Below are 13,308 nucleotides of genomic sequence, written 5' to 3'. Positions count from 1 at the left end.
TATATATTTTTACTAGCCTCTGCCGTGGGAACCTTTGCACGAACCCGGAGTAGCTTCCTCGATAAATGGACTATCTGACACTGAAAGAACTTTTCAAATCGATCCAGTCCCTGAGATTAGCGCGTTCAAACAAACTCTTCAGCTTTATAATATTAGTATAGACTCCCAACTGCATATAACTAACAAGCACTATATAAATCGGCGCAGATGGTACAAGTACGACGACCACGTGGTGACTGAGATCCCCTCAAGCGAAGTGAAGTCGAGCGCTGCCTACATTCTGTTCTACACGTCGTGTTCCGCGCGGCAGACGTGATGCGCCACCAAGCGCAAGCTGCCCGCCCGATAGCGGCACAAGACTCTAATACTCACCAAATTCAGTGTTTGTGAAGTGAAGTGACTGTGGTACTCACAGAATCGGAAATAGTGTTTCTTATTATGAGTAGGTTTTTGTTGAGGTACAGTCGGCCGCATTGTGGTGGAGTTAATTTGAATTCAACGTATGCTCTGTGAAGTGAAGTTTATCTATATTATATTATTACCGCTTTTGTGGCCAACTGCACCATACCTATTTGGTGTGACAGTAAAAGTTGTTCATAATAATGAATATTATTTGTGGTTTCATTTGGTGTCATCACCAAGTTGTATTTAACATATTTACAGTTTAGTCCACTATTAGAAGATTCAAATAAAATCGACTAGGCGATTATGTCGGTGATTAAAACGATTTGGTGTATCGATTAGTTAAAGACATGCCTCTATGTATATTTATTATATAAAAGACATGGACGATTTGTATTTATCGTATAGTAAATACCAGTTGAGAATGCACTGCAAGCAATGTGATTAAATATTATTATGAAAGCGAGTTTTATTAATGTCTGTGATAGCGGTCATGCTGAAACAGCTGAACATATTTTAATGAAACTAGCAAAAAGCATAGCTGTATTGCTAGAATACAAACGGGAATACATTAGTCGATTGCAGTGGATTCTCGAGCAGTAGGATGTATTGTATTTATTATTTTAATATATAACTTCAATAATAAATGTAAATCTATGTGTATATCCTTCGACACTGTCTGCCGGCAGTTTGTCATTCAAAATTACCAGATGGTTTTTGAGAAAAACCACGAAGCAAGCTTATAGTTTTAAACGGTTGATGTGTAAACTATGCCTTGTACAAATAGCTTTTACATGTTGCAACTATGTAGGGTTAACATTTCATTATTTATTGTAATACTTTTAGTTGGTTTTATTTCATGTTGCAGTTATTTTTGCAAAGAAAACATTTTGATTGGAGTGACATTTATTAGGTTATTTCTTCTGAGACTGTTTCCACTGCAATCTACCCTGTTATTATCTTTCTCTTACACTTTGTTTTAAAAGTATAATTCACACTAACATTTTACGATAATCTTTAGAAAAATAACTGCGACATTTTATTCGCGGCTCATGTACATTGTACGGTTAGAAAATAGCTAAATAACCAGCAAAGTAACTGGAGTTTAGTAAATAATGTGCATAAGTTGTGTTGCATGAGACACTTCGCCGCTACATGATACGAGTGAATGAAATCCGTGAATGAACACTTAATGTTTATGAATGAAAGACTGAAAATGATTGGTATTTTACCTAGATGTATTTCATTATTGTATTTATCTGACCGCTTGTATTTTTTAACATATTGGCGGTTTAGTTAAGCAATCAGTTGTGATAACGGCTTTTTGTTCTGTACATAGTCTTTTTAAGCAATTTTTTATTCATCTGTATTAAATTGTCTTAAATTACAAATATTTTTCAAGATGTTATTATGCCTGTTTTTTTATTTGACAATGGGGTAGTGCCCTTTTATTTTAAGACATCTACAATGTTCCATTTATAAATTGTAGTTATCTAAACGAATTGCTTTATTAATTCGCCAGTATGAATTGGCTGAATACGCATTATGCAACCATCATACATTTATGATAATAAGCTGCACTCACTCATAATTGGTTGCGATTAATTTAAATTCACCTACATAGCAAAATGCGTACAAAGCCAACTAACTAATCAGATAAGGATTCGATCACAGAACAGTTGTGTTCAAATATCTCATTTAATTACTCTACGTATCAAAAAATAACGAATAGCAGTGCCTAAATTACCTAGAAACTTAGCACCCTTGCCGGAAGAATGTGCCATTCACAATGTTCCGTAAAGTAAAACGCAATTTGGTCTCGAAAAACATATTTTTTGTTATAAACTGTTGTATGAACATTTGTATATAGCATACATTAATGGTTTATTGTATGTAAAAGTAAATGTAAGACAAACTTTATTAAATTCTTTGTTAATATACATGTTGTTTTTTATTTGTAAGACCAAAATGGAATGTGTCATGATTGTATATATGATATTCAACATTCTCTATGGTTTTCATATGGGATAATCAGTACTTGCTTTTTTTGCTACGTCTACTGCAGGTATGTAGCGAAATATGAGTAGGTGACATTAATAATACTTATTACTCTTAAAAGTGAACTTAGAAATACCTTTATTTACAAATTCAGTTCAAGTTAATAGTTATGAAGATATCCTTTTGAGGACATCATTTAGACTGCATCAGCATGTTCATTTCAATGAGGCAGTTCTCCATGTCTTCATCGTCTTCTAAAGCATTGTCCAAATCATCGTCATCCTCCTCTATGTCCAATGAGGCCATGTGCTGATTCGCTAGAATTATAAGCAATTATTAGAAAACAATAGAAAATCAATTGTGTCTGCATGGATATGTGCCACCTGCATACAAGGGGTTAAGTTTGATATCTATTTAAATATTTTTCAATAGATGTTGCATTCATATGCCAGAAAATCGGACAATTAGCCTTATAAAAGGGTATTTATTGGGTTGCCCAGGTAACTGGGTTAGGAAGTTGATGAGCCAGCTCACTCATGTAAAATCGACTCAGCGGCATTAGGTATATTGGAAGTTGACCTCAATATACTTGGGAAGAAGCTACGTCTATGTTTGCTATGTTTACAGTGGAGGATGTCCATAACAAGCCAGTGGAAATCAATGAAAAAATGCTACACTTACTGAATACTGAGTTAGTTACAGACAGGTTGAGTTTCTCAGTGTTGCACATCTCGTCATCAATCCCTGCAACTGGACCATCCAACAGTGCTAAATTTGTCACCGGGATTATCTCAGTCAGTGGATAGTCAGGAGTGGTGGGTTTGTCAGTCTCTGCAGATTGGGTCTGAGCAGTTTCACTATCCTTGTTGACAGCGACGTCTGAAGAAATTATACTCCTCAACTCTTCTCTGTTTATTGTCGCCTTCAAATTTTCTAAGTGGAGTCTTTCTATCTGAAATGTAGTTTCTATATTTCGTAATAGTTACTGTAACGAATAATGCAGTTTTTACGACCTGGGTTTGTTTATAAACAATACTAACCTGTAAGCCGTTTCTTTGTTGTTTAACTTTCCTTAACGCTTCTATGATCCACTTTTCCTCGGCTAGCAGTTGCGCTTCTTCAGCTATCCGTTGGTTTAAACGTGCAGTTGCCCTTTGCATGATAGAAACATAGAATTTCAAACAATTTAAACAAATTCGATGAATTTTAATTTAAAATAAATAATCGACAGCCGGCTGAACTGAAGTTGCAAATGACACTGACATTTTTGACAACAAAATTTTATTTTTGGTTTATAAGTTGTCAAGGGTTTCATTTCATAACGAGAATATCGTTGGTTATTCAACTTTAGATTTCTAGATTTGTGGCAATCCTTCTGCAGTTGCATTGCAGTTATGTAAAAATCACACTAATCTTATCATCAAGAAGAATCTGAAACTTTGTTGATATTGTTATATTATACTCTTTATCTTTTATTTTATTGGTCAAAATCCAATCAGTTTTTCTACGCGAATATCATCCACATTGTCTATAGTCTTAAAATTCCTCAAATACCTACGATATAAAAATATTAATGTGTGCCGGTGTGCCCTTGTTTCCTGTTTTTCAACAATTTCATTCCCCGACTGTCCGGTGTGAGCTCGAGTTGGCTTTTTGGCTCTCTGTAGTTTTTTTATTGTTGATAGACAGCTTTCAAACTAGCTTTAAAAACCCGGCATTACGAGGAGCAATCACAGTAACATCATCAGTGCGTTGTTAAATTTGTAGTAGAAAATCTAAGTATAAAAATGGATTACGATTCAGATTCGGGCTCCGATAACGGCTACGAGTCTGTGTATACTCGTGGCACGATGTGCGGGAATGCCGGTTTACCATTTGACCCTGCGTGCATCGAGAAAGTGATACTAAGTATCAGCGATGCTTTCGACTTCCGCGTGGTCCTGAGCGATGAGAGAACAAAGTCAGCGCTGTTGGTGACCACGGGGCTTGCGTTGGCGGGTGGTTTGATTGGCCGCCATTATGGAGGGAAAATCGGAGCGGCAGTCGGCGGCGCGGTCGGAGGTGCCTGCGGACTTGGTATCGTTGGTAAGTGAATTTTAGTCAAGTTTATTCCCTGATTCCGATGTTTTCACAGCTCTGATCCTTGCATGAATTCTCAATATTCAAAGAATCAAATTATATAGTTTTAGTTAGGTACCAAAAAGTTTTATTTTTTTTTGTAGTGTAGGTACATGTAGAAAATTTTAAAAGATTAAGTGTTACATTTATATGTAATCCGATGTATCCATTGCTATATAATCAAAAATTTCCCCTATAACCAACTAAATTAACCATCACTTGCAGTTTTATTGGGTAGCAACTGCGGGAAGATGTTTTTGTTGTACCTACCTCAAAGTGAAATAAATATTTTTTTTTTGTTACAGCTGTATCCATGAGGAGCATTTGGCAGGATATAAAAGAGAAGCTATCAGAACTGTTTGACATAGTGTATGACTACCTGGCAGGCTTGGGGCTGGAGGACTACAAGCGAGCGGCCATGTTTCTCACCACATCTGGTGACAAAACCCAACTTGCTATGCTCATTCTGCAGACAGCGTCCGGTATCCTTGGCAAGAAAATTTTATCAAGCATCACTGCTGCATAATATTGTCTTTTGAAATAATTTTTATGAAGACAGAGTATTTTAATAAAAGTTGACATGAATTGTATACTTTGATAAATACATTTATACGTTTTAATGACATTGGAATTGTGACTTAATTTGTAATATTGATGAAAATAGTGTTATTGTTGTGTTGATCGTGACAAAAAATATACTCAAAATATTAAGGTTCAATGAAGATGTTAGCTTTAAAATATGACTGGTGCATAATAATATAAAATCTCTGATTAATTTTAATGATTAATTGTTATTTGATAGGCATAATTTTATGGGATAAGATAATTTTATATGATGTATTGTAAAAATCAAATGTGTATTTTTATAAAAACTATGTTAATATGTATATGAAAGACAATAAATAAATAAATCGTATCAATCTACATTTACTGGTTGTTTTGATATGTCCGTACCTACAAGTTTGAGCATGTATTACAAGAAAGTTGATGTTGCTAATTTGCTATAATAGTATGGCAATCATAATCATCTGCATCACCTTTTCTCAAATGTGTTGGGGTCAGCTTCCAGTCGGACGGGATGCAACTGAGAACTAGTGCTCAATATGGAGCAACTGCCTATCTGGGGCCCGATTCTCCTAAGTTAATAATGTCAAAATTGAATAGAAATCGAATCGCAATATGATCGCAATAGTAGTTTTAACCATATCGGGCATTCTGCTACTAATATTAGACCAATCGCATTCCAACGATATTCGATTGGTTTGCGATTGGTCTCCTGTTTTGGTGATTTTGGTCTAAACGTTAGTTTGTTCTACAATCATATTGCAATCGTAAATCATTTGCAGACAAAATGATTCATTATTGAATGACAGAAAAGGATAAGAACGTTTATTTCAAAGAAAAAATAGCGGAATGCCACATACGCTTCAATCGTAATCGAGTCGTGATTGGATCGCAGTCGAATGTGAATCGAATGCCACTTAAGTAAAATTAGGAGAATCGGGCCCCTGAACTATAGTCATAAACACATTCACTTGAATAATTACCACAACACTAACTGCGTAAGGGCCAGGCCAGGCCGCACAGTGCGGCGTCTGAGCGGTGTCGCAAGGGTTTCACTCAAATATAAATGCCTAACTCCGCACCGGACTACAGCACCGGCCCCTTTATTTAACAAACTGAGAAGTGCAAATATTACACGAAGCCATTAATGCTGGCCCCAGTCCTGCGGAGGTCACTGCCTAGAAAATTATACGGGCGCTCTATTTTCACCAGCGCTTGAAAACCTGAGGCAAATACCAAGCCTGCGATGGTTGCCAGTCTTAATAGCAGCCAGTGTTGTCTTTATGTATCTGGGGCCCGATTCTCCTAATTTTACTTAAGCGACCTTCGATTGACGTTCGACTCGATTCGACTGAGATCCAATCCCGACTCGATTACTATTGAAGCGTATGTGGCATTCCGCTATTTTTTCTTTGAAATAAACGTTTTTATTCTTTTCTGTCATTCAATAATGAATCATTTTGTCTGCAAATGTTTTACGATTGCAAAATGATTGCACGGCAAACTACCGTATAGACCAAAATTACCAAAATAGCATACCAATCGCACACCAATCAAATGTCTATCGAATACGATTGGTCTTTTATTAGTAGCAGAATGCCCGATATGGTTAAAACTGCTATTACGATCGTATTGCGATTCGATTACTATTCGATTTTGACATTATTAACTTAGGAGAATCGGGCCCCTGTAAACTATGCTTTCAGCTACATGGCCCCCTTGAGATCACTAGAATAACAAAATTAGGGGATTCCCATTTTTATTCAGAATAGTGACCCTTGAGCGATAGTATTCGTGCGATAGATAGAGAAATCCCCTTTATATGAAACTATATCGCAACATTTGTAGGGAATCCCTTACCTGTATTTTATACATGATTATTAAAATAAAATTATCTACAGTCAAAAGTTTTTATTTGTTTCTAGGAATCCCCTAAATTTTTACTATCCAGTTAAACAGTTTGCTTTTGTAATTTTAGGTGGCGGCGCCGCGCCGGTCAGAATCACGACCCCTTTATTTATAAACAATAGGTAGGTATCTGTCCAACATGATTGCTATGTCTAGCTTTATGTATATTTATATGAAAAACAAATTTATAGATAGGTGGTTTCACTCGCATCCCGTGGGAACCTCTACACGAACCCGGATAAAAAGTAGCCTATAGCCTTCCTCGATATCTAACACTGAAAGAAGTTTTCAAATCGGACCAGTGAGATTAGCGCGTTCAAGCAAATAAACAAACAAACTCTTCAGCTTTATAATATTAGTAAGTATAGATTTCGTGCCAAACTAATGGCTGTTCGGAACATCGCTCAAGAAATTGAATTGATGCGAATTTATTACAACTGAACTTCACGCAACCGAATAAACCAAGCTTACAAACATAGATTACTACGTGTAGCAAGCTGTTTACAAAATGTCTACAGCGTCCCATGTATACCAAAATTTCATTCATATAACATTATTGTATTGCATATTTGTTTCGAATTTTGGCTACGTGCCAAAAAGTCGTAAGTAGGTGATTTCGACAGTGTCATTACCCTACATAATGACCGATTAATATTGATATATAGTAATCAAAATCTTTATCTATCTTAATTTCGATAAACAAAAGGAGGGGAACATTTAAAATCGAATCGTCCGTTAGTTTGCCATCAAGCGCGTTTGTTGCAGGACGCGACGGAACGTAAATAATTTTTTAATCTGTTTTGTTTGGACTTTTACGTCAAAGGGATTCTGTGATGAGAATTTTTGTTTACTTGCCAAGAAATTATATTTTGGTTTGTTTGATTCATTTCCAATTTTGTATTTTCACACGTGAATAGTTTTTTTGATAACAAAATGGATATGCAAGTGGAAATCTATGCAGGTGATGTGAGGTTCGACAGAACATGGGTCGAACAAATAATTTTGCAATTGGGTGAGTAAAAGTTTTTTACTTTTTGTATTCGACGAGGATTTTACGAGGCCGTAGGAAACTCGCTTTTCTAAAACGTAGATAGTAAAAGAATAATATTGACAGTTTGCCAGCTTATGGGATTTGATCCTATCAAGCTCTCCTTTAAAAGATTGAATTTAATATTTGTAATATTTCTTTATTATTTGGATTTTGAATTCTTATCAGGCTTTCGTGTTAAAAAGTAAGTCGTATTTACTAAGCTCAGAGCAATATGAAAATCATATCTCATCTTCATTAATATTATTGTAGAATTCCATGTTCAATGTTTCCAAGTTCCGTATAATCAATTAATTCAACAGAAGAAATCAACCAGAAAATAATTTAATATCCAAAACATATATATTTTTAATTTACATTGGACGTAGTTATGCAGAAACGTTCCAACCCACTGTACGCGTAAATGCTTATATCTCAAATTAAACTTGAATTTGATATATAAGCATTTACGCGTTTCAGTTGTATTCTTTTTTATTCTAACTAGTAAAGGTACTAGAGGTTTTATTGTTGAATTATATTGAGTTTAGATAACCATATGCTAAATTTTAGGCTGTTCAATCACAATAACTCGATTTCGGGTGACTTGTGGGTTGGAACGTTTCTGCATAACTACGTCCCATTAATCTAAATAAATTCTTCAAAAACCCATCATCACAGAAAAGTGAAATTACTAAAACATAGCTAATAAATATTGTCCATTTTTTTAATATGGCCAGTATTAAGGTTCCGTACCCAAAGGGTAAAACAGGACCCTATTCGCTCCTCTGTCCGTCTGTCCGTGTGTCACCAGGCTGTATCTCATGAACCGTGATAGTTGAAATTTTCACAGAAGATGTATTTCTGTCACCGCTACAACAATAAATACAGAAAATTAGAATACAATAAATATTTTGGGGGGCTCCCATACAAATGTCATTTTTTTTCACTCATTTTATAAATAATGGTACGGAACCCTTCGTGTGCGATTCTGACTCGCACTTGGCCAGTTTTTTAAATAAGTATTGTCTATTCACAACACACCTTCTTTCTGTTGTAGCTGATACGTTTGACATCCGGATAGTATGGGACAGCAATGCAGCATTACTGACTACCGTTATGGCAGTTGCTGGCGGCGTCATGGGCGGGTATGCAGGGGGACGGCTCGGTGCTGCTCTGGGTGCCGGGATTGGTGGAGCCACGGGGTTGGGAGTTTCAAGTGAGTTTTCAACTATGTTTACTTGTTGCTACTACATGTACTTAATGAGTATTGATTTATGTGTTTTTTTAAAGTGAAAGTCAGTATCTCAACTGTAATTACAATACCATATTAAGAGGACGAATTGGAATTTTTGGCGCCAAGGATGTCAATTTTTCTCAGTAAATACAAAACGGATCAAAATACAACTTGGTTACCTGAAAGTTCATGATATAAGCCTTATTTTGTTAGTTGTAGAAACATGATTAGGTAACTTTTATAACAGAGAAAAATATATCAAACATACCTCTTTTTAAAAAGAGATTCACATATTATGGGCAAACGGGACCGATTTAAGCCTCTTAACTTTTTTAGTAGTTGAGTATATACATACTCTTTAAAATGGTAGTAGGAATTTTTATTAAATTATCATTTCTAAATATTAAAATTACAAAACCATTTTGTCGCTTACGACTTTTAGTTATAAGCTAGCGCGCGTATTGTTATCCTCGCCCCGCTCAGACGCTCCGACCCCTTTTGGCGCCTTAGATGCGCGTGCCGGTTATGGAATTATTGTTGACCACTTCCTCGCCTTAAAAAGATTTTTTTTTTATCCTGAACATTTGAAAGGATCAAGAGATGTATAGACAAAATGAGAAGGCCTAGCAGTGTGGCAGTTCAGTCAAGAAAAAATAATGTTTTTATTTATTTTTAAATTACTATATTTCATTTCAGCTGTAGTATCACTCCGAGAAATATGGGCCACAGTTAAAGAGAAGCTGAGTGAGCTTCTGTACATAGTATTCAACTTCCTCCGGAGACTGGATCCTCTTGACTACCTGGAAGCCTTCCAGATCCTCATGAGGTGCACGGCAAGCCGGAGAGAGCTGGTCTTCACAATCATTGAGTTTATCGCTCAGAAGCTCAACAAGGAAGTCATGTCAAATATGATTTATCAATGAAAAGGTAAAAATAAATTACAGTAGGGAGTTGTAATTTTGTTAGGTCTCAATTTTACAGTTCATTGTTTATTATCAAGAATTTATGTAAACACAGGGATAACAAGTTATTCATTATGGTTTGACTATAACAAAGTATTCTATGTAATTCTAAATGAAAAGTTGAACACATTTCAAGTTAGAAATATGAATTGAAGAATATGTGAAGTCCTGACTTATTAATTAGGTCAAATAATAGCTATGATGAGGCAAATAGTCAAGTAAGATTAACAAATAACATTTCAATGATTATCAAAATTATGGTAACATCCTTGTTACCTGCACCTGGCTTTTGGATAGGACAGGACAAAATCCTTGTTATGTGTGATTTTAATTAAAAAAAAATGGTAGACTGCACATTGTGTGATTAGACATTAATTGCTCAAATATCTATCAAAATGACAAACTTTTAGTTCTTTAGATTAGATAGTAATTCACCTCATTAATTAATTATCATGAGGAACACAATATTGAAGATAATTTATTCATGTCCTTGGTTCGATACTATGAAGCTTATGATAAGGCGGCCAACCGTCCCGCATTCTGCGGGACTGTCCCGCAATGCTTGACGAAATCCCGTTTTGAAATTATTAGTAAAATGGTCCCGCAAAACGTTGTATGCGTCCCGCATGTCCCGCATCCCTATTTTTCTACACAACACCCACCTGCGCGTACGCTCAACAGTGCAGGAACACAGATTACCTATAATATAATCTCGTTCTCTTTATTTCTACTGAACTCGTGAGGCCTAATGATTTTGAAAATAAGACATTAGTGCACGCTGTGACACGATATTGATAGGTTAAATTATAGCTTTTTGCTTACGGTTTTTATTTTATCAGTTCCGTCCGATCATTTTTCAATGCCCCCCCCCCCCTTTGTCACGAAAGGTTAAGTCCCGCATTCAGTTTTCGGAAAGTTGGCCGCCTTAGCTTATGAATAAACCATATTGTTTTTGTATCAACAACATATCAATTACTATATTTGTTTGTGATAAACAGAATATAGTGTCATTTCGTTTTGTGATTTCAAACTAACATCCCCACTCAGAGACATTTAATGATTACTTAAGTCACTCCTTAGTGATGGAATGTCATACAAATCCTTCACTAAGGAATGGCTTAAGTAACCATTAAATGTCTCTGAGTGGGGACGTAATAATGAATGAGACAGGTTACAACCACTTTTTTTTTGTTGTAAAAAAGTAATTTGCCTGAAATAATGCTTGTCTGTACATCTAGTGATATGTACAAAGTAATATTTTATACAAATGTGCAAGTATCACAACTGTACAATGTAAAACAAAACTGTCCTATATCATAATTACCGTTCCTATTCAAAGTTATCAATAATGTGTTCATATTTAATTATTGCCTTATTTCTGGCCTACAGTAACATGGGTAATATTTACATTTTGCTCAAATCAAGGAATACATTGATAAGCAATAGAAAATCAGGCTTAAACCGGCTGACATCTATAAAATTATCAGCGCCATAAAAAAAAAACTAAATTCGTTTGGGTATCTCTTGTCATAAACACAAAATGTATTCATTTATTCTGTATCAATGTTGTAAATGTCCTCTTTTCTTTATCGCGGTTCGCTTATCGCCTCGGGTTTGGAAGACAAACGGTTGGACGCCGGAATTCGTTCTTGTTTGAACAAAGTTCGGGGAATTCCCGGCCTATAGCGGGCCCACGCATCACTAACAATATCATCCAAACTAATATTATAAATGCGAAAGTAACTCTGTCTGTCTGTCTGTCTTTTCTTCACGCCTAAACTACTGAACCGATTTGTGTGGGTACAGACATAGTTTGAAACTTGAGAAAGGACATAGGATAGTTTTTATTACAAAAAAAAAAAAAAATTATTCCGGACATATAGCGCCATCTATTGGTCAAATCAAAAATCAGCTGGTAGTCACTATTCCACGCAAACGAAGTTGCGGGCAAAAGCTAGTTTTAAAATAAATTGCACTGTGATTGATTTATAATTATTAACTAACCACAGATAAGTAATTACATTCTTTATCACTCAACGATAAAGATTAAAATTACTTACCTACATAAATTATATTTTTTTTGTGTTTAATTATGATAGTTTTTTAGGACTTGCTTTTAAAGTGATTGTACTGTGTATGTCTTTGATTCTGTCCGAAAACCTGTATTATTACACAAGTGCCTTAATTTTGTATCGAGAAATAATGTAAAACATATAATTGTATCTTATCAATATAGTTTTTATAAATCAAAGACATGTCAAGTAGAAAACAATTAGCATAATATCATATTATAATAAAATATGTATTTTTGTACTTTTTAAAGTTTCCTTTCTCTTAACCTTAATTTAATTTTGTTTTGTTCAAATATTTTTATGTTATTAGTCTCAACCTTCTTACGTTATGTTAGATCTTAATAAAATGTATAGTAATGTTATTTTATCATTTTGTCCAAGATTTATGCTATGATGACAGTCATGTGGATAAGCTCTTAGTTTAAGTTTGATGCAACTTTTTTATTTGCTTTATTTTGTAGCTTTTTGTCAATGGTGTTGGAAAATAAATCACCTATGTTGCGTAATTGTGGCTTTTTATTTGGTTTGAAATATCCATGGAGCATACAACTCCCGCTTGCAGCCAGCATCAGATTCAGATCATCAAGTAGGAAAACAGGCGAAGCCGGACGGGCTACTAGTTAATTCTTACTTATAAAATGGCTAAATCGATGTATACGTTTGGCACAGAGATAAGGGAAATCCTGCTGACGGATATAGGCTACTTTTTTAGTACCTATTTTATCCAGTTGAGCGGCGTAGTTCGGTAAGATTATACTAATATAAACGCTCGGAAACCATTGAACCGATCTGATAAATTATATTAAAGCTACACTCTTCCCGAGGAACATGGGCTATATTTTATCCTGGTACGGGCAGTAGTTCCCACGGGACGCGGGTGAAACCGCGGGCTAACGGCTAGTACTAGGTAAATAAAACAACAAGTAAGTTTGAATATTATATTCAGTGCAGTTTACAATACAGGAACGAGTAAGCTATCACTTCTAGTAAGGCAACTGATGACAGGTTGCATTCTCTTTATTA

General features: G+C 35.3%; 4 protein-coding genes across 6 annotated transcripts in view; 3 read left to right on the top strand and 1 right to left on the bottom strand.

The window, feature by feature from the left end:
* Positions 1-2,342, top strand: part of LOC124640655 (ubiquitin carboxyl-terminal hydrolase 8) — a 28,282-nt gene extending 25,940 nt beyond the window's left edge. For 2 of the 3 annotated variants that reach the window (XM_047178521.1, XM_047178519.1), the window contains one exon: positions 202-2,342. In XM_047178521.1, coding sequence (XP_047034477.1) covers positions 202-316 — 115 coding nt within the window. In that variant the 3' untranslated portion in view covers positions 317-2,342. The remainder of the gene's footprint in view (positions 1-201) is intronic. The other variant, XM_047178520.1, reaches the window with a different exon arrangement.
* A 172-nt stretch (positions 2,343-2,514) lies between these two features.
* LOC124640657 lies at positions 2,515-3,661 on the bottom strand. The gene is made up of 3 exons (XM_047178523.1): positions 3,441-3,661; positions 3,082-3,352; positions 2,515-2,717 (listed from the first exon to the last, which is right to left on the bottom strand). The coding sequence occupies exons 1-3, from the start codon at positions 3,558-3,560 to the stop codon at positions 2,593-2,595; spliced, it is 516 nt and encodes a 171-aa protein (XP_047034479.1). The 5' UTR covers positions 3,561-3,661; the 3' UTR covers positions 2,515-2,592.
* Positions 3,662-3,989: 328 nt separating this feature from the next.
* LOC124640656 lies at positions 3,990-5,448 on the top strand. The gene is made up of 2 exons (XM_047178522.1): positions 3,990-4,485; positions 4,824-5,448. The coding sequence occupies exons 1-2, from the start codon at positions 4,188-4,190 to the stop codon at positions 5,042-5,044; spliced, it is 519 nt and encodes a 172-aa protein (XP_047034478.1). The 5' UTR covers positions 3,990-4,187; the 3' UTR covers positions 5,045-5,448.
* Positions 5,449-7,667: 2,219 nt separating this feature from the next.
* Positions 7,668-11,614, top strand: LOC124640577 (protein C19orf12 homolog). Its single transcript, XM_047178397.1, has 4 exons — positions 7,668-8,002; positions 9,075-9,233; positions 9,948-10,720; positions 11,141-11,614. Exons 1-3 carry the CDS (start codon positions 7,924-7,926, stop codon positions 10,172-10,174), a joined length of 465 nt encoding a protein of 154 aa, XP_047034353.1. The 5' UTR covers positions 7,668-7,923; the 3' UTR covers positions 10,175-10,720; positions 11,141-11,614.
* Positions 11,615-13,308: the final 1,694 nt, after the last annotated feature.

Source organism: Helicoverpa zea, chromosome 21 (genome assembly GCF_022581195.2).
Source record: "Helicoverpa zea isolate HzStark_Cry1AcR chromosome 21, ilHelZeax1.1, whole genome shotgun sequence".
NCBI lineage: Eukaryota > Metazoa > Arthropoda > Insecta > Lepidoptera > Noctuidae > Helicoverpa > Helicoverpa zea.
Note: the sequence above shows the minus strand (reverse complement) of the source record. Positions and strands in the feature narration are given on the sequence as shown.

What these genes read in the sequence shown, in the direction of transcription:
- LOC124640657 (XM_047178523.1), bottom strand. Translation starts at nt 3,560, where the DNA reads ATGCAAAGGGCAACTGCACGTTTAAACCAACGGATAGCTGAAGAAGCG. An exon ending in AACAAAGAAACGGCTTACAG is followed by an intron (nt 3,353 to 3,440) that starts GTTAGTATTGTT and finishes ACTACATTTCAG; the next exon opens with ATAGAAAGACTCCACTTAGA. An exon ending in TGTAACTAACTCAGTATTCA is followed by an intron (nt 2,718 to 3,081) that starts GTAAGTGTAGCA and finishes TTATAATTCTAG; the next exon opens with CGAATCAGCACATGGCCTCA.
- LOC124640656 (XM_047178522.1), top strand. Translation starts at nt 4,188, where the DNA reads ATGGATTACGATTCAGATTCGGGCTCCGATAACGGCTACGAGTCTGTG. An exon ending in CTGCGGACTTGGTATCGTTG is followed by an intron (nt 4,486 to 4,823) that starts GTAAGTGAATTT and finishes TTTTTGTTACAG; the next exon opens with CTGTATCCATGAGGAGCATT.
- LOC124640577 (XM_047178397.1), top strand. Translation starts at nt 7,924, where the DNA reads ATGGATATGCAAGTGGAAATCTATGCAGGTGATGTGAGGTTCGACAGA. An exon ending in ACAAATAATTTTGCAATTGG is followed by an intron (nt 8,003 to 9,074) that starts GTGAGTAAAAGT and finishes TTTCTGTTGTAG; the next exon opens with CTGATACGTTTGACATCCGG. An exon ending in CACGGGGTTGGGAGTTTCAA is followed by an intron (nt 9,234 to 9,947) that starts GTGAGTTTTCAA and finishes ATTTCATTTCAG; the next exon opens with CTGTAGTATCACTCCGAGAA.